Source organism: Lampetra planeri, chromosome 18 (assembly GCF_965212315.1).
Source record: "Lampetra planeri chromosome 18, kcLamPlan1.2.h2, whole genome shotgun sequence".
NCBI classification, from domain to species: domain Eukaryota; kingdom Metazoa; phylum Chordata; class Hyperoartia; order Petromyzontiformes; family Petromyzontidae; genus Lampetra; species Lampetra planeri.
Window position 1 is genome coordinate 5,448,123 of NC_136124.1, and position 26,158 is coordinate 5,474,280.

The window sequence follows — 26,158 nt, forward strand, 5'->3', positions numbered from 1 at the left end:
TTGGGATGTATTTTTCCCCCCCATTAATAAAAAATGTTCTCATGTAGGCAAATTTTTTTCTCTCTTTTTTTAATCCCGGGGGGGGGGGGGGGGGGGGGGCGAGAGCGCAAATGTGTGCAGATTGTGCTCGTTTCGGAAACGGTGTAAATTAACGTCCCTTGTTTGCACCTTGCTGACCTCTCCGAGCATACTAATTTTGTCTGCGTCCGCCACCGTGAATAATTAACTAACCTGGCTCCCCATTAGCCACCGTTGCCGCCACGGCGGCGCGAGACGACAAAGGGAGAAGCCTCCGCAGCCTCCGGAGGCGACGCGCAGACGAGTCAATGCGCTCGCCGGCTCATGCCGTGCGCCTACGACGCCTTTGCTCTCGGAGCGACGCAGGGCAGGAGGGCTCGACCCAGGTGCACAGCACTCTGCTGTGACCCGCAGCCCGATGCAGCGCACGCGAAGCGGACCGTGGGAATGTTTCGGGTAGCAGTTCACGACGTCTCTGGCGGTAGGAGAACACGGAGCTCGGATACCCCCCCCCTCCCCACTGTCGCCTCGGCGTGGAGCAGCGGCGCGTGCTCGTGAGCCGTCACGGGGTCACGGGGAGAAGGTTGAGAGAAGATGATCATCTCGGCGGTGATCGTTAGATGGCCCAAGGACTCTTTGTCGCGGAAGCCGCAGTTAGTCCGCCGGTCACGCTGCCAGAGGGCGACAAAGTGCTCGGCGTGCCAGCACTTGTTCGTGGAGTCTGCCACTGACTGTTGCAATCACAGCACGATAGCTTCACTTGATACAGCTATCGTGCTGTGACGGTTCCACCTGAAGACGGAGGCTTGTGTTGCCTCCGAAACGTCGTGATTTTTATTTAATTTTTTATTTTACTTTTATTAATTTTAATTGTTTTACCTACGTAAATTTACAGAGAAAACCCAAGAATATGAATCCTTGCGGTCACGAAAGCTTCAAATCTAAAACTGACTGTTGCCTCCGCGAAACACGACCGCCCGCCCGCCCGCACCGCCACCGATTGAGGCTTTTATTTCGCGCACAAACGAAGCGCCCGCCTCACTGCGATGTGCCCCTCGCGTGCCGGGAACTTCGTCAGGCGACCGAATGAAACGTCGGGACCGTCGCAGCGAACTAACGCGCGGTAACAACTTGGAGGACAACATCGGAGGTGCTGTGTAACGGCAACGGCGGCGGAAAACCGGCGCTTGTAATTAAGCAGCTGGCGCTCGGCAATTGCGCTGACTGCATCGACGTCCAATGGGATGGGCGTCGTATCCTCATGGATTCTCCGGGTGATTTACACCTCGACTTAACATTTATTAACATCGCTGGGATTGGCTTAACAGATTGTAGACTAATAGGGTTTTTCCCCTTTTTTCTGGCAACAAAACTGACACCTTTTGCAAGGAATCATGTTCACATTAACCACAATACTTGCAGTCAAATGCAAACAAAAACAATACTCTGATAATGTATGCATTGTCCTTGAAACTGATTGGTCCACACCAGAGACAGCTTTCTTTTTGTAGACATTCCCTTTCCGGTGAATTAATCACGAGCAGTGTAACGACAGCGTGTGAGTGAAAGCTGTTCGCAACCGGGCCCGGTCTGCTTCCATCAATGTTTAATGCGACACAAGACGGCATTTTGACCAAAAGACTTTAACGTCACAGTTGCGTCAGTTGCCAGGGAATCAAAATGATGGCGAAAAATAAAGCGTTCACCCTTTCCGGCAACGATACAGGAGGTGTTAATATTCCAGATTTGAAGATTTCGTGACTGCAAGGATTCATATTCTTAGGTTTTTTCGGTAAAGTCACGTAGGTAAAAAATGAAATTAAAATGAATTAAAAATAAAATAATAAAAATCACGACGTTTCGGAGGCAACACAAGTCTCCGTCATCAGGTGGGACTGTCACAGCCAGATTTGCTTGATGCAGACTTTACCGAAAAAACTAAGAGTTGGTGTTAATATGTTCAAAACACCAAATAGACAGCCCTCGCAAAGGCATCATCAAGTCAGCATGAACCAGATGCAAACAGTTACGGCTGCTTTGTGAGACTTGTTGCCATTGGGGCTTTTCCGATTCACTAAACGGCAGTCGTTTTTTTTTATTGGACCCGAAACATCAATTGGATAACAAGTGCGCGGGTAAATGAGAATCTGTTCGTTTACAACGTGTGTACAATCGTACTTTGCATATATATATGTCAATTTGCTGTAGAGGTTTCGCAAAGGTGAATTGAGTGCATCTGATGCAAAAAAAAAATGTATTGTCTTCATAGCCTCCAGACTCGAGAGTCATTTGATATTGGCTTACTGCCTGAAGAATTGATTAGTGGGATAACAGATAAATCCCTTGTGATGATCGACCCAAGAGCTGGGAGTATGTTTCAGGCCAGAAGACGCTGGCTGCATTACAGCGCTCAATCTGCGGCCCCCTGGAAAACATTTTTGTTTGTGCGGGGGGGGGCTAGCGGAGATGGTGTATTGGTATTAAGGGCTGCAGACAATCTCATGTGGCCTTTTACATCCGTTCATTTCACGACCCCTCCCCCCAGTCAACCTTTCTTGACAGTGTGAATTGGCAATTTTTGTTCTTGTAAATCTGCCCTTATTGCGTGCAACTCTCTCCCCGACAACAACACCCACATCCGATGTCTACTCCCTGCCCCTGTATCTCAAATCAAGGCTCAATACCTTTTCTACCCTGTCAATGACCGACAACCTCTTTCTCTCTCTGTCAATGACACGCAAATTCGTGAAGCGTTCTGTCAATTAAAAAAAAACGCCCACTGGTGATTTTTAAGACACGCGATAAAACTCCACGTCGAATCGCGGAATGTATCTTGAAACCAAAGTAAAAATAAACACGGAAAACATGAAATGAAATTACATCAGTCGTTCAGTGATTTCGGCATCTTTGCCGGAATTGCCCATCGTCATTTTAGAAACGTGCATCGAGAGTAATTGGCCGCTATGAATGTCCACGTGATCAGCCCACTTACTTGAGCTATCGTTTGTAATAGCCAGGTCGCTTATAAAACATATCTCTACATAGCTCAGTGGGGCCTTACCTGGTAAAATAAAAAAAACGTGTTTTCAATGTTTAGATCCGGGAGAATCACGCGCGCACAAACGCACGTGCGAGTGGAGCGGGAACACAGCTTCGTCTCTCTCTGACCTCCCCCAAACCTTTTTCCCTCTTCTTCTCGTTTTTTAATTAACCAAAACCAATCGAAACGGAGGTCCCTTTCAAATGGCCTCGGCCTGTCCCTAATTTAATTGAATCGATCGACTCCGCTGCCGTGCCGCCTCGAGCGACGCCTGCACGACATCCTCGGGCGGTGGAGGAGGAGGCGGAGGAGGAGGAGGAGGACGCAGGGACGAGTAATTTACTCTCCCCGCACAGCGGCAGACGAGACTCAATCTCGCGGCGGCAGCGGCTGCTGCTGCTGCAGTTGCGTCCGGCATAGCGGGCACATCTTCATCACAAAGACAAAAGTCCCTCCGACAACCCCCGCCACCGTGTCGCCTCTACCTCTACATAACAAAGGCTCAGTCCCATTTACACGCACCTTTACATCATCCGCACCTAGTTTACACAACAAAGGCTCATTCCTAACAGCGTGCTTCAGCCGCACCGAACCTCACAATAATAATATCCAGGGCCTACCTTGGCTCCTCCCACCCTCAACCAGTATATATACAAGGACTGTTTTCTTGGAATTTCTCTCACTTGATACAGCTATCGTGCTGTGACGGTTCTACCTGAAGACGGAAGCTTGTGTTGCCTCCGAAACCTCGTGATTTTTATTTTATTTTTATTTTACTTTTATTAATTTAAAATTTTCACCTACGTGACTTTACCGAAAAAACCTAAGAATATGAATCCTTGCAGTCACGAAAGCTTCATATCTAGAATTTAAACAGGCCGTTGGGGCAAGTGCTGTTAGCGAGTAGCGCTGGTGAAGGCCGGAACTGTGGCACGCGACGGGGTGGTTGTTGGCCACAGCACCACGCCCGACCGCCTTTGTCTCCCCAGTGCTGATGTTTCACGCACCCTACCGGGTTACTCATTTAAGGCTGAGTCCACGTAGGGGAGGTCCAGGACCGGTTCAGATAAGCGTCACTGGTGGGAATCGAACTCGGTTCGCCAGGGTTCGTCGCACGGTGTGCTAACCATTGCACTACCGCTCCCCCGTACATACAGCCAGAGCCGTTTCTAGGGTATGGCGAATCGGGGCGACCGCCCCGGGCCCCGCGCATTGGCGGGGGGGGGCGCTTCCATGTCACGGTGTCATACGAAAGTGGAGGTGGGGGGAGAAAATAGTGGGATTTGCCCCAGACCCGGAACCCCCCACGATGGACAGCCTTGCTTGAAACAGACACACACCACACACACAAAGATAGTCACACACGGACGCCACGCGTGTACGCAGTCACACGTACTCGGTTACACAAACACTGCTTCCTCCCGGGACAGAGCCTGCCTCGCTCGCCTGGCGGCGGCGGTGCTGGTCGTGGCTTAGATCCCCGGGACGACCTTGCAGACCAACACCGATCCGCGTCCCCGGTGAGCGCCGCTTTTGCGTTCGCGGCTTCGACTTAAACTCCGCCGTGCGTTTTTATCCCCGGAATTGAGACGGGTCCCTCGTGTCGTGGCTCGCAAGCGACGTCACCAGGAGCGGAGACTCCCTCCCCCCACCCCGCCGCCACCCACCACAGCTATTTTTTATTTTGATTTTTTCATACAAAGTTCAACGATTTCTAATTCTGAGTTAAGCCATGAAGCGTTCTTTTTTTTATTTATTCCGCGATCACAAATGCATTGGGATCGTCGCACAGATGGGGGGCGGGGGGGACCCGTACATTAACGTGCCCGCAGGAGCGGCACGGAGAGACAGCTGGTGATAAATGTTGACTTCGGCTTGTGGTGTCGCTTCCAGGTATCTTAATCTATTTTTTCGTGACGGATCGTACGTTTAACCGACTTTGACTTGAGACATATACGAGATACGTCGCAAGAGAAAGTAGGGACAACAACCCACGAGCACAACACACATTTGGAAGGCGCACAGCAAACGCCGAATATTCGTCGCTCGCCATGAGCAGTGCATTCACCTTCGCTTTACGTGTCGCAGACAACAGGCGGACGATGTGTACGTACGAGCATCGACGCGTGCTCTTTCGATGCGAAGCTTAATTTAGCCTTGACAGACGTGAAACAATAAAGAGGGCGAAACATAATCCAGCCCCTACCTTCGCGGACGGAGAGCGCATTATCATGCAAATGCAATTATGCGTGTCAGCCACTGGTAAAAGGTCGACAGAAATGATTTGTGCGTTGTTGCGATTGCGTTCGGAGATTTCGGTTTACCGTAATTCCGCACGTGAGCGTTGCTTCTGCCAACTAAGGCGTCGGGGGTCGGCCCGTGTGCCTTTGGCCGACTGTGGCGGTGAGGCAAAGTCACAGGTCAGGGGTCAGCAAACTCTCTGACGCCACGGTGCTGAGATGTTAACTACCTCGCCCGGTATACAGGAGGTCGTCGGTTCGATCCCAACCCTTACCCTGACGCCTGTATATTTGGAGTTTGCATCCATACGAGAGGTGTTTGGGTTAGATCGCGTACGTACGATTTACGCACAATATTGGTCGCGAAAGCCGACGTGTTAAACTTGAGTTTGCGTGTCTTTCTCTCTCCCCGTGGTCGCGTGGGTTTTTCTCCGGGTCCTCCGCGTTTTCGCTCCACATATTAAATCAACATCACGCGTTCAAGAGTATTTGGCTGCTATAAATTTCCACGTGATAAGCCACTTCGTTGAGCAATCATTTGTGGGCAGGTCAATAGGCCCTACCTAGTAAAATAAACAAAAATAGTTTCTTAAAAATGTTTTTGGTTTGGCTTCCTTCTAGCGGCTCTTTGGCTCTTCTCCTGCCGGTAGCCGGTTAAAAAACCCGTAAATCTTCAAAATAATTTAACGTAAGCATAATTGATAAAACATGGCAGGGAAATGGGTAACCTTGGAATGTCTTGGTGACAACAAAATGTAAACAAACAAAAACTAGACCGCGGTTTATCGCATCACCATCTGTGTTTATTGAAGTCAGAATGTGTTTGCCGTCTGCTGTATACCTGCTGCTGTGTTTGTGTGCGTGCACCTCTTGGGTGTGATGCGGCTCTACGAACTATTGTGATCAAAGACACCACAACAAAAGGGCTCTTATACTTTTTTCCTTCGAATGGTTGCCGACCCGTGGCGTCGGTCGCCAGCTGCTTCAGCGTTGGGCGCGCCGATGTTGGATGTCTTATTTGTGTCTCTCGGCGCGGGAACGTTCGTGCGAGACGCGCGGAGGGCGATTAAGCCGATGGGGGTCTCGCTCGTTAAAGGGGGCCTCGCGAGCCCCCCTGCCCCCCCCTCCCACCACCATTGCCAACACGAGGCCCCTCGCGGGTGGAACGCGGTCGATTGAGTGGGAGTTTTAATTTTGTCCGCAAACGACGGTCTTAATCTTTTACTGTCGTTTACTCGCGAACGGCTGAGCCGTGCCCGTCGGCCTAAAATAACCTAAACACGGGCGTTTGGGAATGCAGCCATCCCAGCGTATATATATAAATATATTTGTTTATAGACTCGTGACCTACAATAGGTAATGATGTTATACAACCTATCGTAAATATATAAAGTATGGGTGGCAGCCAAAGAATGACGCTCGTCCTAAAAAAGAAATTGCTTGAATCGGGTAATGTGCAGCGGCTTGGGGTGGAATTCATCCAGCAGTGAATTGACCAAGAAGGCTGATGATGATTGATGTAACTGGGGAGCGCACTGCTCTATGAACCCAGCGACCTGAGTTCGATTTCAGACCACGACTTGAGTAGGTGGAAAGTGATATCTGCATTGGCCCTAACAATCCCTCTCCCCATTCACCTTTTTTTTTACCAACCAGCATTGACCGATACGATGAAGTATGGTCAAACAACCCCCATGGCCGACATGGTGTGCTGAATCTTTCATCCGGCACAGGATTGAATAAGTAAGGCCTGCAAATGATATTTTTTCAGTAAATTTATAATTAATTAATGATAGGTTATGAGGTGGCCAGAGGACATTACAGGAGAGGATTCTTGAATCAATATGTGCAGGGCTTTGAGTGGATTATAACCTCATATTCATTAGTTTTCTCCAGCTACTCTATCTCGTTTGTTTTGTTACACTTAATTAATGGAAACGGCCAAAATACTTTTTAAAGCAGTATTTTCGTGAAATAAATAAAATAATATGGAAAAAAAAATGTGCACATTTCTTTTGAATACAACCTCAAAAAAACAGTCACAACCTTGGCGGAGGTGCCGTACTCCCTTCCTGCCCTTGCTACGTTGCTCGGACTCTCTCCGTCCATTAAGCACTGATCTATGCTCTGCTGACTCAAAAAAGGTATGCAAATTTAAATAAAAGCAACAAAAAAGATGGGGAAACATAAATTGTTCTCCTGGGCATGGTCGATTTGCATGATGCTGATGAACGCCAATGCCACAGGCGCCGTTTTTCATCTTGAGGTGCACTAATGCGCTCGCAAACCCGTTAATAGGTTGTTGTGACCTTCTGGCCCGTCCCTACCGGACATCGGTGAAAACGAGCTTCATAGCTCATCGGATTTCTCCAGGTGTAAATCAAGATTCTGATTCTGAGTAGGCAGGAAGCCAGTCCGCTTGAAACGGGCCCGCTCCCCCTTTTGTGTACAATGCAGGTACACTGCACCATGCAGGGCAGAAGTGGGCAGCCGTGGGCAGGGCAGGGCAGAAGTGGGCAGTCGTGGGCAGTGCAGCAAACTCATTAGTATTCTGCATTCCCTTCCCCCGCCTTCACCAATCAGAACTGAACAGCGTGGTGAGGTATGATCAAATAAAAACACCCAGTTGCTAGCACAGCAAATTGCACTTTTGAAACTGGCAGGCTGTGGTCGATTCCTGGCCAGGCCAGAACATGAGTTGGCGAGTGGCATCTGAACCCGGTCCTGAGCAATCTCTTCACGAATCCACACTGAGCAGCGTGGTGATGTATGGTCGAACAACAATCATAGCTGCCTCCGTGGCATGGAAAGGCCCGTATCCAGCAGTGAACAAAAACAAACTAATGCTCAGCACATTCGTTAATAAGACTGTCGCCTCAAATATATATATAATAGGCGACGTTTTTGGCAATGGCCTATGATTGTGCTTGTGCACCACTACTAAGGCAGCATCACCAAATAATATAATTTCATACAGTAATGGATCGACAATAATGGTGTAATAACACGCTGGAGACGGCTTGTAGAATCGGTCCTTTTATTTCACTTTTTGCAGTTCACAAACACTCCCCGTTGCTGGCAGGCAACGGGAAGCGGGCAGACAGCCACCAGAGACACACCACCACGTGGCACCCGGAGCCCCACTCGCGCGTGGCCCCTCTCTCTCTTCGTTCCGTGCCTGACCCCGTGTCTCTCCTCTCTCCCCTTATTTAATGCCTGGGTCACGTGGTACACTCCAGCCAATCCTCAATAGCCTGCGCCGAATGTTCCAGATTCTCCATCAACTCCCGGGACCACGCCCCTGACTTGTCTTCCCATTGGCTGAGGCCAAGACCAGCGAAACCAATCACCTAGCTGACATCCCGTGATCACGCCGAGGCCATGCTCCCAGGCTCTCCCCCCATTGGCTGTAAAGCGGGACCGGCAAAGCCGATCACCACGTGAATCTAACATAGGCTCTTATTACAATGGGATGCACATGTACATATGCACAAGGCCTGTAATTAATCATCCCTCTTGCGATTCAGTGAATTGTTGTCATTTCTGTTTCGCGATTCGATTCGAAAATCGAGCAATTATATTTCAACATTCGTAACGGATTCTATCCCCTCTTCACGTGGCGGTGAAGTATGGTCAAACTCCCCCTGCCCTACCCCCATCACCTGCCTTTACAGCCCGGGGAAACCTCATCCATCCAGCAGTTGAGATTGTCGCTCCGGAAGATTGTTGATCGATGTTGGGTCACCGGGGTGGCGATGATGGCATTGACAGAGTGGGCCGCGCGAAGGCCGCTTGCCACCTTCCATTCCATCCAGCAGCGGAACGGCTGAAACGGGGCCGCGCTTGTCTTGACGGAGCGCCAGGGCGCGTACATCCGACGGGCAATCGCGCCCCGCCGCCACGACGTTGGAGCGCGTCGGCGAAAAGTTCGCGGGTTGCACAAATAATCCTGGCACGGCGGTTGGAGGTGGTGGCGCACGGTGGGGGAAGGGGGGGGGGCGATGCGGTGGGTCAAGCGCAATGACATGAATCCTTTTGCCCCCAGATAAACACCGGGCGTGAAGAGCACGCGAGAACGTTGGGGGGGGGGGGGGGTCACGCACGACGCGTTGCGGTTGCACCGTCAGCATCCGTAGACAAAGCGTCGGGGAGGCTTGCGGGGCGGGCGGGCGGGTGGACGGTGGGAAGCCCTCTTAATGCCCCCCCCCCACCCCCCCTGAGGCCGCAAGCCACAAACACGGCTCATTACGTTATTCACAGTTCGGTGAACGTGATGTGAGAAAGACGGTTAATGATCGCATAATGACAGCGGTTAGGAGCAACGAGCAACTGTTGTACCCACGTCGCCGACGCCGCGGGAAGGGGAGTCGCGGATTTAATGCACGGGGAGAGAAACAAGGAACGGGAAAGAGAAGGGAGAAAATAACAGAATGGGAAATAAGGGGTGGGGGGGGGGGGAATGGAGAAACAGGACCAAAGGGTCAGGCGAGACGAGGGTAGAGAGGAAGTGGCCGCATAAAGACCTCAACGCGACACGCAGCGGTGTCTGTTTTCACAGGGGGCGGGGACAGGGGAGGGATTCAGAGTGGGTTGGCAACAGAGAAGTCACGTGATTTATGGGAGGCTTCAGCTGAGATATATACAAAATGTGGGTTACCTATTAACCCACGAAAGCCACGCTCAGTCCGAATAATATTATTCATGAGGGTCTTGGTGTGAGCAGTGGCCAGCAAAAGAACACAAGTCGCCGGGTTCACGATGCAATCCGCTAACCGCTGCACCACCACTCCACCCCATAAAAATACGGTGATATTCCGGTTGTATTACAGAAAATAAAAAAAATGTCTCTGCGTTGACAATTACGCTTGTATAAGGCAACACGCTGCAAATATCTTTGTTCCTCTCTCGTTTATCGCAAATGCTGCCTTGTAACCGAAATGTATGGAACATGACATCTCAGCCAATGACCCTATTTTAGAACAATAAAACAAGGGTCAGTGCGCCTCTGACGAAGGGCAATTGCTCACAACGTGATCTCATCGCGGATTTCACCACAACAGGGACCGTGTTCCGCTAATGATGGCAACGAGGAACAGGGCGATCAGTTTGCAGACACCCCACTGAAACAATGAGACGTTTACAATAAGGAGCAGCATTTTATTTCAAAGCCTTTGGAACGTCACAGAGATCACACTGTTGGGGGTATGGGAGGGGGGGGCAGATCAGGAGCGAATCAAGTTAAGGGGACGCGGATTATTAAAAATTTTCACTCGCTCCTCTGTCTCGATACGGCGACATCAATTTCGCAATGTTGAGAAGAACCGAAGAGGCTCATTAGGAGTCGGGCGTGGTGTCTATAAATAGGTCACCCTGTTTATTCAGCTGCGGCATTATTCGGGTCTCTAATATATTGACTTAGACGCGAGCACGCTCCCCGATTTCGGAGAGCAGCACAAAGGCAAAGGTGCCCGCATAGCCTCAACAGACTGGTGGGGCAAGTGCTGTGAGCGAGAAGGACCCTATGAATGCCCCCGCAGCACACAAGGGGTGGGTGGCGTGCGCCACGCCCGGCCGCCTTTGTCTCCCGAGTGGCAGAGCAGCAGCAACAGCAACAGCATTCCAATTACGCGATCCGAGAGACGCCTGGGAGGGTGATTCCCACGGCAGCGGCAGCGGCGGTAGCAGGTAATGAGGGCAAGGAGCATGTCCTGCAGGAGGCTGCGTAAGCACGTGGGGCGTCAGGGCGTGAGCACGTGGGGCATCAGGGCCTGCGCCGTGCAGCGGCAGCAGCAGCAGCAGCGGCGGTCGTCGTGGGCCGTGGGGAACGAGACAGGATGACTCCGGCCGGAGGTGACTCTCAACACCGGGCAGCTGGATGGTGGTCGATGTTGGTATTTTTTCCGTTGGCGCTGGTGGGGTACGTTCGGGGCACGTTTGGTCACTTTTTTTTTCTTTTTCCCACGAGGGTTCGGTAGTTATTGAAGAATGGGTTGGCAATCCCGGCTATGCAGGATCGTGCTATTTCGGGCCCGGTTCCAAGGTTGTACGTTTTGGCAATACCGTCGTGGCCGTTTTGCGAAACAGGCGAAACGGAACGTCGACAAAATCGGACACCGGCGGTCCGCTGACAAGACGTCTGGGGCCAAAGGCGGTGAGCCGCGGCAGTTTCGAAAGTCACGTTGAGAGATGATACAATCAATGCCATGGATTGTCGAAACCGCTTGAGCAACAACTGGGACTAGGCAGTGGGCAGTTTTTTTTTAAGACGTTTAAAATGCAGACCGTGATATGCATGACTCAGTCTGGAAGTTGTGCGAATGATCATTTAAAAAAAATCATCAGTTGCGAACACACGTTGACTAACGCCCATATTCTAATTTTGAAGTAATTTCCTAATTTCCATTTTTAATTCAAAGCAAACGCAAACCTCTGCTGCGGTGAAAATTAATGCTGGGAATTTGTGCAACATGGGCGTTTGCTCAGGACAGCAAGGAATTCATTAAAGGCCGTGAATTCAAATGGGAAATCTACCAAAAACGCAGGCAATTTGTGGTGTATTCTTTGGCTTGTCACTTAGAGTTATAGCAAAGGGGCCGGATTGGTGGGGTCGGATCGGTAGGACAGTCAAAAAAACCCGACGTGGACATTCAACATCTTGCGGGATCTTTTGATCCAATCACACACACCCTGATTTGCAACATTATCTGCTGTTGATCTCAGATGAACTCAATTGAATTCAGAATCCGGTTTCTCAAGAAGCTTCTAGCACGTGGAGCGAAACGTCGGACATCGTGCGGAGGCGCAAACCAAAAGACATCATCTGAGAGCTGTCCAGCACAACCACCAACACTTACACCTTACTTCGTGCTGTTAAACTTTTGCTCGATTCTTTTAGGATAGTTCTCCGAATCAGCAGCACTGCTTCGCACGTAATTAACACTTTACCATTCCAATGACGTACTTGTACGTACATGTACGTCATCCTTTTTTCTTCCGATTTCGTTCAAATGATGTACATGTCCGTATATGTAAGTCATCGGAACGGAACGAGAAGAACTAAAATAAAATAACTTTGTTGGTACCGAGGCTCCCATAAGTCCGTGCGGGAGGGCGTGTGGCACAGTTTGACGGCAGCTATCGTAGAGTGCGGGTCGTGTCGCTACAGTTCTCTGCGGTGAACGGGACACCCACTCTGCACCTTGCAGGTGTCTCAGAATGGAGAAAGGGTTTAAGTGGCGCGCTGCAGTGGCACAGCAGAAACGCTCACTTCTACATGCCCCACGGTACCTCAAGATGCTGTGGAGAAACAGTGGGATGAAGGGAACCTGGGGAAAGGAGATATATGTATTATGTATTACAGAGATTGAGACAAGCCGGTCAAGGGCAGAGGAGGAGAGGATGGTCTCGAGCCTGGATTTTAACAGTGGCAGGGAGTCGACAGCACGGGTTTCTGGGTGAAGCAGAGGAAAATGAGTTACATTCCACTGAGAAAATTTGAACTGGGTGCTTCAACAAAAGGCCTTGGTTGCTGGAATATAGGGAGGGTGCATGGAGGGGAACAGAGTGTATGCGTGTCCGTAGCCAACCGTGCCAATGAGAGGTGCGGGAAATATACGAGTGAGATAAAAATGGTAGAGGAAGGAAGACGTGAGTCAAATGACCTTTTGGGTGGTAAGTGCGATTTTTTTAAAATTGATCCAAGGATTGGATTTGGATCCCGGTGGAAAGATAAAAATATCTTGCCGAGGAGTGCCGGCGCGAAGTCTGCGGCGGGATTTTCGGCATCGTCTTGCGTTTGTCGATGTTTCTTTTAGCAGCAGCAGCAGCAGCGCACACAGCGGCTCAGTCCACGGCGGTGTTGCAGCTTCCATTTGACAGGCGCAGTTTCATGAACCGCACGAGACAGACGTTGCAACGGTAGTCACAGTGGCGGCATCAGCAGCAGCAGCAGCAGATGCATCGCGCGGTAGCACAGCTCGTTCGGACGCGAGTGTTGGCCGTGAACGAAACAGAAACAAACACTTGCCGCAGCCCCCTCCCGGTCTCGTGCACCCACCTCCCCCCCCCCCCATCACGTGCAGCGAGGGCTTTGCCTGGTGTGGGATGACGCGTGGCCTGGTCGGTCATTTGTGCCACGTTGGAAGACTCCGGACCAGCCCGCGACGGCGTTGCTTTGCGGACAGAGAGAGCTCTCGCAACTCCGAGAAAAGGGACGGTCACGTGCGGCAGCCGGCACACGAGGTTCAAAAGGGGCTGGCTGGAAAAAAAGAAATATACTCTCCAAATGTGACATCGACACGGCCAACTGGGAGAAGGGATCAAGGGCAGCAAAAAGACTGCGGTGCACGCCGTGCCTTTATACTGTCTGGCGGCAAAGAATAACACGAACATAGTCATTGAAATCCACCGCAGGATGAAGGCCTCCCCGCACACTTTGTCGTTCAGTTGTTTGACCAAACCTCACCACACTGGTCGGCGCGAGTAGGCGGATAAGGTGCGAGCGGGGGTTAGGAGCCGTGCAGATGACGACTTTAGACGTGGCCATGAATCGAACTCGGGTCGCCTGGTTCGGGGCGCAGGGATTGGCAGTAAACGGTTGTATTTGGACCCCCGCGTGCGTGCGTGTGCGTGTGTGTGTGTTCATGTGTGTGCGTGTGTGCGTGCGTGCGTGTGTGTGTGTTCATGTGTGTGCGTGTGTGCGTGCGTGCGTGTGTGCGTGCGTGCGTGTGTGCGTGTGCGTGTGTGTGCGTGCGTGTATGTGTGCGTGTGCGTGCGTGTGTGCGTGCGTGTGTGCGTGCGTGCGTGTGTGTGTGCGTGCGTGCGTGCGTGTGTGCGTGTGTGCGTGCGTGTGTGCGTGCGGCGGGGAAGGTTGTGTCCCGTGTGTGCGTGAGTGCGTGTGTGCGTGCGTGCGCGTGTGTGCGTGTGTGCGTGCGTGTGTGCGCGTGCGTGTGTGTGCGCGTGTGTGCGTGTGTGTGTGCGGCGGGGAAGGTTGTGTCCCGTGTGTGCGTGAGTGCGTGTGTGCGTGCGTGCGCGTGTGTGCGTGCGTGTGTGCGCGTGCGTGTGTGCGTGCGTGTGTGCGTGTGTGCGTGCGTGCGTGTGTGTGTGCGTGTGTGTGTGCGGCGGGGAAGGTTGTGTCCCGCGCGTTAGCTCGGTAGAGTCCAGAGTTGGGTGGGTGGGAATGCTGCCTCGCTGGTCGAGTTAGTTCGCATAAATCGTCGATCGGTAAATATTGGCCAAGGCAAGACGACATTGGTGTGGGGCGGTACATTACCAGATTCTGCAATTTACTGAAACGACCAGTATGAGTGGTAACCTCTGACGCAGAGTTATAGTTAAAAGGGTAACGTTCATAAATAAATAATGGCATTGCACACAAGTGACTCGGAGTCTCTTTGGTTGGATTTTCATCAACGTGATATATGTACGTGTTCCATTTAAAGAGGGAAAAAGCTTTTGCAGTACCAACATTAATAACGACCGTCATTCGGTGCAGAAAATTGAATGGGTTAACCCTCGGCTCTTTTGTTGGTGAGAAAAGTGTAACTTTAACGGCACGAAGCCTTGAATGCAAACGCACGCGGCTGAAGCCAGAGACAAATCGCCCGACAACGGCACGGACAAAAATTGTCTATAAATCCACCTGTCCATAACTGCCAGTGTTGTTTTTTTGTTGCCGTTGCTGCGAATGAAAATTCGATAAGAAATGAGCCACGGTGCGACGAATGGGGTTTGGCATTTTCCAAAACGCGGGGTCACTGACACTGCATTTACTCTTGGCTAATAAATGGATAAAACGCGGACTGTTGTATTATTCTGCGGCTTCGCATTAACCAGGAGCTCCGAGTGGGGGGTGGAGGGGGACAACCAGAGCCACGCTTTGTGCTGTGTTACAGCCCTCTAACAGCGTGTGTTGGAAAACCGCGGAAGTGATCGGCTGAAATTTGGGCTTGCGTGTCTTTTGTCAGACCCCAGTGTTGCCACCATCTGAGCTGCTCCACAACTTGGCTGCTGGCGGCGTGTGTGTGTGTACGTCGTTAGGTCACCCTGTCACAGACGCGAGACAATGAATGACACCCATCAAACAAAGGGACTCCTATGTATATTGCATGACGCACGCCAGTTATTGTTTATACCCCAGGTGTATGTGTCGAAAGCCTGCTCAGAGAGCCTTTGGGCTACTTATTACTGTGGCCAGGACGCACCATTTCTGTCTGTCTGTCCGGTCTGAGGCCAATTCACTCGATTTCATGACAAGTTACGAAAAAAAATCGACTCAACCAATTGCTAGAAGAACTCAGTCACGCAAACTCCCGATACCATTGCCCCCTCCCCAATGGGATGCTTGGCGAATTCAACGAATGAGTGTTTTGATTAATGTGGGAGGAAATCGGAGAGCCCCAGGGGAAAAACTCAGCACGCATGCATAGCAATTTTCTGGCCACCTCGCAGTCCCATGCCTACAATACCTGGTGGTCACTCACCTGAGTACTAACCAGTCTCGCCCCTGCTTAGCATCCGATATATGATGAGATTGGCCACATTTAGGTTCCGGTGTGGGTCCCCCCAAGGGCCAGATGTTGGACCGTACACTCGGATTTGAAGACCCAGGTCGCCCTCGGAAGAAGAGGCAACGTCGTATCGCACGTCTCGTTGTATTCACGTTTAATCTCCGGGCTAAGCGAAAGACGTGACGACAATCGAAACTTTCGGCGTCGTTCCAACGAAACGAAGCCCAAATCTCGAGCTGTTCCCCATCCGTGATAAGCCGCACGAGAGAGAGAGCGAGCGAGCGAGTGAGTGAGCGAGCAAGCTCCACCGGGGCATTTCACATCATTGCGAGGGCGGAGCGGAGTTTCATTGCGCCGCGCCACGGCGTCCGTCCCAGCGTTGAAGGGGCCTGCCTCCTCTGCTCCCTGTGATAAGCGGCGGCCGCGGAGTCGAAGGGCATCTCGTCTGGTTTCCACCACCACCACCACCACCACCACCACCCACCACCACCACCCACCACCACCACCCACCACCACCACCCACCACCACCCACCACCACCACCACCCACCACTACCCACCACACACCACCACCACCCACCACCACCACCACCACCCACCACCACCCACCACCACCACCACCCACCACTACCCACCACACACCACCACCCACCACCACCACCCCCACTCCCGGAACGCGTCAGCGAAGGGCTGCAACGGCTCGACGAGAAGTGACGCGTTCGTTCACGCGGTTCGAAATCGTGTACACTTTTTCTTCATGGTTCTTTCGGTAAAGTCACGTAGTAGGGAAATAATAAAATAATAAAATATAAAAATAATTCTAACGACATTTTATTATGTTTTATTTTCATTATTGTATTCTTTCCCTTCTACGTGACTTTACCGAAAGAACCAAGAAGATGAATCCCTGCAGTCACGAAAGCTTTAAATCGAAATCATGTACACTTTATTACGCGTTGTTTATTTATTTAAGGGGCGCCACGGTGGTGTGATGTGATCTTCCTCGCTTGGTATGCAGGAGGTCGGGGGTTCGATGCAGACCCTGACGCCTGCTGCTGTATATTTGGAGTTTGCGTCTCTCTCTCTCTCATTCTCCCCGTGGACGCGTGGATTTTTTCTCCGTATCCTCCGGGTTTTTCCCTCCACATTTGAAAACATGCATCTAGATTATTTTGCTGCTCTAAATTTCCCACTCGATATGCCGCTTTGTTCAGCTATTATTTCTGGCTAGGTCCTTTCTGAAAATCAGCTAAAAGCTCAGTGGGCTTTACCTGGTAAGATAAAAAATGTTACTTGTATATTTGTAAGTGATTTGTTTACCTTTCATATACTTTTCACTTCTATCGTGTTTTCTGTATTGTTTGTTGTCGTAACTTTCTCACCCGCCCCTACTGGACAACTGTGAAAAAGAGCTTTATAGCTCATCGGATTCCTCCAGTACAAATACAGATTGTGATTCTGATTCTAGAGGCCACGTGCAACTCCGTTGGTGACGTGCCACCAACGTCATCCTGCTCTTTCGTGATTAAAATAACAATTCGCAGCTGATTGTTGATCCACTTGTGGATGACCGACACACGCGCAGTTGTTATTTCTGAGCCTCCATTATTTCACAAGCGCTGTTTTACCCGTAAAACTGTTGTCCGATTATACAAGGAGGTCAAGGCGCAGCCCTGCAATTGCTTGCTCACACCATTGCTGGTGGAAGTGCCCTCCACTAGAGCGAACTGTTGAGGGAATTCGGTTTTGCGAGAGGTGCCAAATTGTAATTCATTGGTAATCGATAATACCTTTATGGACACACTCTATTTACAACGCTATTTGCAAAGTAATATTTCTAACACTTCCTAATTTATCTAAGCATCGCTACGATCGATTGAAACTCCGCTACTTTGCAGACTGTAATACATTTAATGCGTTGCTTGCCATGTTTAAATTCGAATCAAATCGGGTGGCTTGGTAGCGTTCGTGGCAATTTGTTTCTCCGCTCAGTGAAGTGAAGTTCAAATATTACAGAGGACATTGGCTCCAACAGTGGCGGCGCTGGGCCGAAGTGGACTAAGCAAAGCCTTCGGGCCCCAAGTAGCTCACGGGCCCCCGACATTTTGGAGAAAACCACCCCCCTCCCCCCCATAAACTTGCACCGAATATCTGCCAAGTACATCTACTCTTGATATCTCAACGTCCGCATCGCTAGATTTCCATCTTACATCCCTCGTATCTCAATGCACACCTGCACTGTCAGTGTCCACTTCTCTCTCTGTCTTTTGTCCACAACTCTCCCATCTCACTATATTGGTACATTCACAGTACCTTTGACCCTTCCATCTACTCGCTAGTTTCACCGCATCTCTTACGTACAATCATCATATCTCTATCGCCTACACGCTTACTGTCGTCTCACTCGCCATTTGTAAATTGAAAGGGAGAGGGTAATGGTGGAGGGGTGTTGCCCTAAAACAATTTCTGCTTAGGGACCCCACTGGGCTGGAGCCACCACTGGGGGGGCTCCAGTAGCTCTCGACGAGCCACGTCATGGGAAGTGCCCCTTTGCGCGCACGGCTGACGGCCCACGGCGATGTTGATTCTAAATGTGGAGGGAAAAAACCGGAGGACCCGGAGAAGAATCCACGCGACCACGGGGAGAGAGAGCGAGAGACATGCAAACTCCAAATATACAGCAGGCGTGTGGGTTGGAATCAAACACCACGACCTCCTGCATACCAGGCGAAGTGGTTAACATCTCGCCACCGTGACGCCCCACAGATGGCCAAAGATCTCCCTTTGGCGCAGGATTCCGCCACTGCGTAGCGTCCTTCCGGCGCATTTGTCGTTCGTCGCGACGCCCGACAGCTCCCCTCGACGTGCCGGGCACTCGGTTCCCGTGGAAGTTCCCCGGCGCGTGGCGCGAAACGTCAGGCGTCCGCGCACCGAACGACAAACGCAGCGCCACGCGGTAAAACGTCCCGCAAACACGATTGGAGAGCTAAATTATCTCGTTTGCCGCTGCTGCCAACCTCGGAGTCAGGTAGGCGCCGCGGCTCGCGCTCGCAGCCGGCGGCCGGGGTGAGTGACAGAGACAGAGCAATCGATCAAATCTTGGGAGTGACTCTGACCAGCCTTGCGTGTCCGGGCTGAATCCAAGCGGTGCGCTCGCCGTTTAATTCCTTTCGCCAGAATTGGACTCATTTGGCCCGCGCGGATTAGCCTGACGAGAATGCTCGAGCATTCCGGGCAGGTGGCGCCGCGCTTTCCCCTCCGCGCCTGCCGGCCATCGGCGAGCAGCGGGCCAAGCGGGAAGGCCCCGTCACTCGTCCCTCGGTGCGACTGCGAACCAGAGGGACACGGGGAAATTAAACCGTTATCATTATTGATGGCCCTTATTCCCATTACAGCAATGTTTTGACGTTCAATTACTGTAAATTAGGGTGCCGCTTTTTTTTTTTACCCCGCGATATGTCGTTAAATGAGCGTGCAATAAAGAATTTCAAGTACAAGCGGCATTTGATAATCGCTTCATTATTATGCGAAATTAACATTCTAATGGCGCAGCGCGACGCGGAGAAAAAAACAACGCCACGCTCGTGCTCCGCCGCCGGTGTTCTGCATTGAAACCGGGACACTAAAAAACCCCCCCATCATATCCACACAGGATATAAATAAATAAGGAAACCCGAAAGTTATGCGTGGAATCTTGCCACCTTTCAGATAAGGCCGACTAATCCTGTAAAGAGTGTTTTTGCGTTATCTGTGTCTCCTCACTGAGGCTTTCTAATCGGCTACCGGCCCACACTTTGTGTGTTTTTTAAAGCCTGTTCTGTTCGCTTGGACCCCCCCCCCCACCACCATCCTTCCCAGCGATGTCCAGCAAGCGTTACAAAGGCAGAGGGGTCTCTTTAGATTTTAGCAGTGTGGATTATTTTTTTAAGGCACTTATAATTTACCCCATCCACCTACCCCCTCTAAATGCTTATCGGTTTTTCTCCTTAAAGGGGGGGAAATAAAAAAGAGAAGTTTGCCGTCTCACAATCTTGGGAAAAATGTGCGTGGCTTTTGGGACTTTGCCATCAGCAAAAATTAAAATTCTAGTCATGACCTGCAGCCCTTCATCAATCCACTGCCGGCTGAGGGGCTTTGCCCCATGGCCTTTGGTGATGCGGAGGAGTTGTTTGACCATACTTCACCATGTAGCTTGATGAAGGTGGTTTGGAGATGACTGACCACAGATGTTAGCCGTGGCAGGTTAAATTGTTTGCGTTTGCTGATAGCCGTTGCCCATTACATAAAGGATGTCAGCCAGCTTATCTCTTATCAGGCTCCACCGTAATGACGGGACTCATTTAAGCAGAGACTGCTCTTGGCCTGCAGTGTTGAAACAAATTCCACTGGGAACCATCGATCTGTAGGGCGCCGTCGAGTGATAAGGCCAAAACGTACGCAGCCGTTTTCTATCCGTCGTCGCGACCGATCCCGCTTTGGGCAAAAACTCACCGCGCCCCCCCCCCCCCCCTTCGCAGATGATCTTCAGGAAAATCGCCGACGTCAAGCGGGAGGAAGAGGAGCGGCAGAAGTGCAAGAACGACGCACGCTTCGACCTCCCGGCCGACCACCCGGTGCGGAAACTCTTCCAGAGGTTCAAGCAGCAGAAGGAGGCGAAGCTGACGGCCGAGAAGCAGCAGCTCCGTGCCGACGTCGAGCGGCTCGCCGAGCCGTCGCGATCGCCCTTCCTCAACGGCGCGCTGAGGTCCAGCGTCGTGACCATCACCGAGACGTCGCCCACTCCGCTTCCGGGAAACCAGCTGCCGCCGGTCACGCCGGCGAAGCCGAGCACGCTCTCGCTGCTCCGCTCCGGGGCGGAGGAACTCAGGTCCCCCGCGCCGGTGGCGGTGGCGGCTGTCGCGGTGAGCCGACCGCTCGTCGAAACGACGGGAAAGGTCGGGGGTAGGGGATGGGGCCGGTTAAAGGGGGCGCTGTCCAGCACGGAGCAGATCCCCTGCGGCGGCGGCGGCGGCGCGGGCGGCGGCATCGGCGCCTGGAACCGGACGTCTCCCGCCGAATCCATCGAGATGCTCGCGGAGGCGGTGCGGGTTCGGTCGCCCAACAAGGGGCAATCGCCCGACGCCTGCGCGCAGACTCCGTGCGGAGCGCTCACGCCCGACAAGTCGCAGCTCAAGAAGATGGACTCGTGCGACAGCGGCATCACGTGGAGCGACCAGCGGCTGGACCGCGCCGGCGTCGGGCGCAGCCCGACCATCGCCGGCGCGGCCGACTCGCGGCACGCCTTCTACCCGATCCCCGAGCAGACGCTGCAGGCCAGCATGCTGGAGGTGCGCCACGACATCAGCGAGGACGTGCGTTCGCTCGGCGACCGGATGTCGGTCATGGAGACTCAGCTGGCCGAGATACTGAGATTGCTCGGCGGAGGGGCGTGCACCCGGGCCGCGTCGCCGGCGCGCGGGGGGCGGCCGCCGATGACCGACAAAACTTTCCGGCCGGAGTCGCCCACGACAGGCCACTCGGCCGTATAATGAACCTGCCCCTCCCCCCCGTTACGGACCACGTGTCTTTTAAGTTGAATACCCGTGCCAAATTATAATTATTAGTTTTTTTACTTACATTGTACAGTTGTGATCGTTCAGCAACTAGACATGTACGGCGATGTTGAGCACACTATATTTTATTTTTAATTGCAGATGAGAAAAAAAAAGCAATTAAGCAAAGTATATTCATAAATTGCGTTTATATTGTCACAGGTACTGAATTGTGTCGGGTCAAGAGGGGGGGGGGGTGTTGGTAGGGGGGGGGGTTATTGACCTGTCGAGATGGTCGGGGTGACCTGTGCGTGTATTTAAATATGTAAACGAATGTGGACAATCACAGTCGACGCCGGCTCGCAAGGCGGTGCATTCACTGTGTCACGGAAGTCATTCAACTGGAGATCGTGGGAAATGAGGTTATGCTGACCTGGAATCCAGCGAGTAGCTTCTTTTGCAATAAATAATGCCTTGAAAGATTAACTTACAACACTTGCATGGCTCATTAGCAGATGTGTTGCACACAGCAATAAGCTATAAAACAAACAAAAAAAGCACATAGTCTCGCACATTACTCCTTCATTTTTGTTTGGCCCTGTTCTACGACGGTGGCGATTTGCATTTACCATGTTTCTTTGCAAAAACTTGTTTGAATGTGTCTATGCCCCCAATGAATGTAAACAAATGTCCTTCTATATGCATCCATTGCGCAGCAGCTGCCGCTTCCATCAGAGGGCATTCTCGGCCGCGTGAATCCCCGCTTGGCTCCGCTCTCTTGGTGGTCAGACGCGAGTGACGCCAAAACTGCCCTTTGACTGTCCGTGTGATTTCGGAGCCACGAAGGGTTACAATGATGATGGTACATTTTTGGCACATTTCGGTATTCGCGCTATTCTCACGGCGCGAGAATACCACGGAGGAGCCGTGGTGCACAGGTGAGTATCGACTGCCAGTCACGATGTGGTATTAGCCAATGAAGTAATTTGCAAAGTACAATTTTCAAATAATGGCAAATTCTGAAGGTGACGTCGACAACACACACGGCCTACTCTTTTTTTCGAACAGCGTCCACGGGATCTTTAAGGTCCACTGTGAAGCACACAGTGTGCGCAGTGTTTATGGTTAATAAACACTGCGTGGGTTCGATCTCAACCCTGACGCCTGCTGTATATCTCACCGTGGTCGCGTGGATTTTTCTCCGGGTCTTCCGGTTTTTCCATCCAAATTTAGAATCAACATCACGCGTTTAGAGTATTTGGCTGCTGTAAATGTGCACGTGATGAGCCACTTCGTTTTAGCTCTCATTTGTGACCAGGTCACTGCTGAAAAAGAGCAATGTAGCTCAGTGGGCCTTACCTAGTAAAATAAAATAAAAAACTTTCTGGCTTTAGAACTTAGACCAGCATTAACGCCATCAATGCTGGCATCTTCAATTATGACATGTAACCTCATTGGCTACATGTTGGCAACTGGGCTTATAGTGGGGAACGTTCTGTGAAATCCCATCATCGAAGGGGGGGGGGGGGGTGTGGGCACGAAAACTGCCAGGTCTGGCTAAACTAATCGAGAACAGACAGTCAACTCAGCCCAGTCTTCCACGGTGAGAGCAGCACTTGTTATTATTACTATTTAAATTCCTCTTCGTGGTGTCACCTGTTTTTATCTCACAGGCAGTGGGCTTGAGTTTTAAATCAGAAGAAGAAGAAGAAAAAAATCTCGCGCTTGTTGCCATCTCTCATTTGTGTACCGTCAAGCTTGAAATTTAAAGTCTCGGGCATTTTTTTTTTACTCTCTCGCTCTCTCTCTCTCTCTCTTTGATTCCGTTGAGCTGTCACAGGAAAAAAAAAAGAAACTGGACGTTTGTGACGACCGCACTGCTAGCCGTGAAGTGAAAATCCCAAAAAACTCAGGAGCTACAAAGAGCTACTTTCAAGCAAGGCAGCATTGTGTTAGTGCATAACTGCCCTAATGACTTTGTCCCACTGGTGTCTGCAATTTAACAAACATCCGAGCTTTCCGACGCGCCGATTAAAACATATCCCTCCGAGTGTGGCGAATATCCACTCCCCGGAATTATATATTTTTTTTATATTGTGTATCACATTGACATTTATATGAATGTTGCAGAAATGACGGCACCTTTTTAAATATTGGAGAAAAATAAATTAACTGGCCTTGCTATAAATATACAGAGGAGGGGAAGCGGTGGGGTGGGGGGGGATAATAAACCACGTGACGCATATACACGCATCGTTGTTTCCGAATAAATGTGCACGGTACACCGGACGATCCGTGTGCACGCATACATCAGTCCAGCTGTGTGCGTTCGTCACAATGGTCACGTGTCAACGGTCACGCGTTCGTCACAACGGTCACGTGTTCATCACGAGGGTCACGCGTTCGTCACAATGGTCACGTGTTCATTACAACGGTTACGCGTTCGCTGCGAAGGGTTTTTTTGCATTCTCTAGGGGGAATGCTCAAAAGCGCTACGATTCTATCAAGACGAAGATCCCACCCCCCCACCCCCCCCCCCCGTTATTGCTTTTTTTTACAGGCTGCGTGGTGGCCAAGTGCTGTTAGCGAGAACCTGCGAAGGCCGGCACGACACTGCACACACAAAGGGGGGGGGGGGGGGGGGTTGGTGGCATGGCCAACGCGACTTTGTCTCCCCCAGCGCTGACATTTGCACACTGCACCAGGTTCTAATTTAAGGCTGAGTCCACCTAGGGGAGGTTCAGGACTAGTTCAAATATTCGCCACGAATGTTGGCTGAGATTGGGAATCAAACTCGATTCCATGTTGACATACAGCACTGGGGACTCATTTTGGGGCTGTATATATTTATATACATGCAGGCATATCCTTAAACAGCATGTCATTACTGAATATCTTCATGCATCTTTCTGGAGCAAGGTATGCAGGGAAGCACAGTGCGCCAAGAATTAATATATCAATTGAAGGGATCTCAAAAGTAGTTCAGCATTATCTGCTTCCAGCGGACGCAACACAAGGTCGTAGCACTGCTCTGCCGGCGTTCCCAAAGGGGACACATCTTTTGTCACGTGACACGACAATTTGGGAGTACAATCGAGGGCAAAGAGGCAGCGCCGTGCGAGGAGATGCCACGAATTGAAGAGCCCTCCGGGTGAGCAGAGGAGCGGGACACTGATCGCTCGCTCTCCCACTGCGGGCACAGCTGGCACGGAGCCCACCCCACCTCTCCCCACCCCACCTCTCCCCACCCCCACCTCTCCCCACCCCCACTTCCCCCCCCGCCCGATTCGGATGCGTTTGTGGTAACGTCGTTGCCACGGTGGCTATGAGATGTTTACTACCTCGCCTGGTATACAGGAGGTCGTAGGTTCGATCTCGGCCATGACGACTGTTGTACATTTGGAGTTTGCGTGTCTCTCTCTCTCATCATCATCACGGTGGCTAGGAGATGTTAACTACCTCGCCTGGTAGACAGGAGGTCGTATGTTCGATCCCGACCCTGACGCCTGCTGTATATTTGGAGTTTGCGTGTATCTCTCTCTCTCCCCATTGTCGCGAGGATTTTACTCGGGGATCCTCTGGCTTTTTTCATCCACATTTAGAATCAGCGTGCGTTTAGAGTAGTTGGCTGGTAAAAATGTCCGCGTGATAAGCCACTTGGTTGAGCTGTGATTTGTGGCCAGGTCGCGTCTGAAAAAGAGCTACATAGCTCAGTTGGGCCTTACCTGGTCAAATAAAATAGTTTATAGTTTAGTTCACGAGATGATGATGATGATGACGACTGCTCCACGTTCGTTGACCGGTGTGCAGTGGCGCCTCTGTCGGCGTCGATCGGCCAGATCACCCCTCACGACTGGGACTCTCGCTGTGGGGGGTGGGAGGGGTTGGAGGACTTTAATCGTTCGATGCTGACCTGCCGGTGCTGCCCGATGAGCCCGTTTACATCGCAGCGACGTAGAACGACGGCCGGGTCTCGTATCACGTCGCCAACCGAAGCGACTGCAACTTTTAGAACGTCCGCAGCCTGGCTTAGTGGGCACATCCACGGGTGGTGAATAGGAGAAGCTCTCTGTTTAAATCACGAAGACGTCTCGACGCCCTCCACCTTCCTCTCTGCTCTCCGCGCATTTCGACGGCTTGACCTTTTGACATTGGACACCGTCGCTACCCCGCTGTTTGTTGATTCTCGCGCGTGTGGTTCTCCGCCGACAGCTGTTTTTGAAAAGCCCGAAGCCTCGCGTCACTGTCGAGAGAGTCGGGTTTATTAATTTCCAAATTGTTTTAATGCACGGTATGTTTATTTATTGTCGGCAATATGCCACACGCATTGTGTTCAACACACACAAGAAAAAGTAGGCTACTTGCATAAAAGATGATTGTTGGAAAATGAAAAGTACACTGCGTTCAAAATCTACAAAGTTTGGCGGGGGGGGGGGGATTTTTTTCAGTTTGTTTCACAATCTCAAACACACAAAACCTCCCGAACAGCCCGAAGCGTAACTGTGACCAATGGCGAGCGAACGTGGGAGAAGTGGAGTGGATTTGGAGGGACGTGGGTTGGGATCGGGCGGCAGCACGGATGAGATGGAAAGGCGCAGAACCTGCAATTGCTTGTCCTTGCCATCGGTGACAGAAAGGTTTCCAACGAGAGAGAGAGAGGGCTCTAGAGAGCCATTCTCTCGGTCTATATTCTTTGGCCTACTCTTCCACGCTGGCTAGACGTCTTGGAAGGGCTGGGAGAACCCCACACTTTACCCCGTGAAACGCGAGCTACCGATCGACGAACAGCGGGACATTCATTCATACCCCGGGGTGGACAGAG

General features: G+C 51.4%; 1 protein-coding gene across 1 annotated transcript in view; it reads left to right on the forward strand.

Moving 5' to 3' along the window:
* Nucleotides 1-21,566, forward strand: part of KCNH1 (potassium voltage-gated channel subfamily H member 1) — a 140,459-nt gene extending 118,893 nt beyond the window's left edge. The window contains exon 11 of the mRNA XM_078602668.1: nucleotides 20,323-21,566. Coding sequence (XP_078458794.1) covers nucleotides 20,323-21,333 — 1,011 coding nt within the window. The 3' untranslated portion in view covers nucleotides 21,334-21,566. The remainder of the gene's footprint in view (nucleotides 1-20,322) is intronic.
* The last annotated feature ends 4,592 nt before the right edge of the window (nucleotides 21,567-26,158 follow it).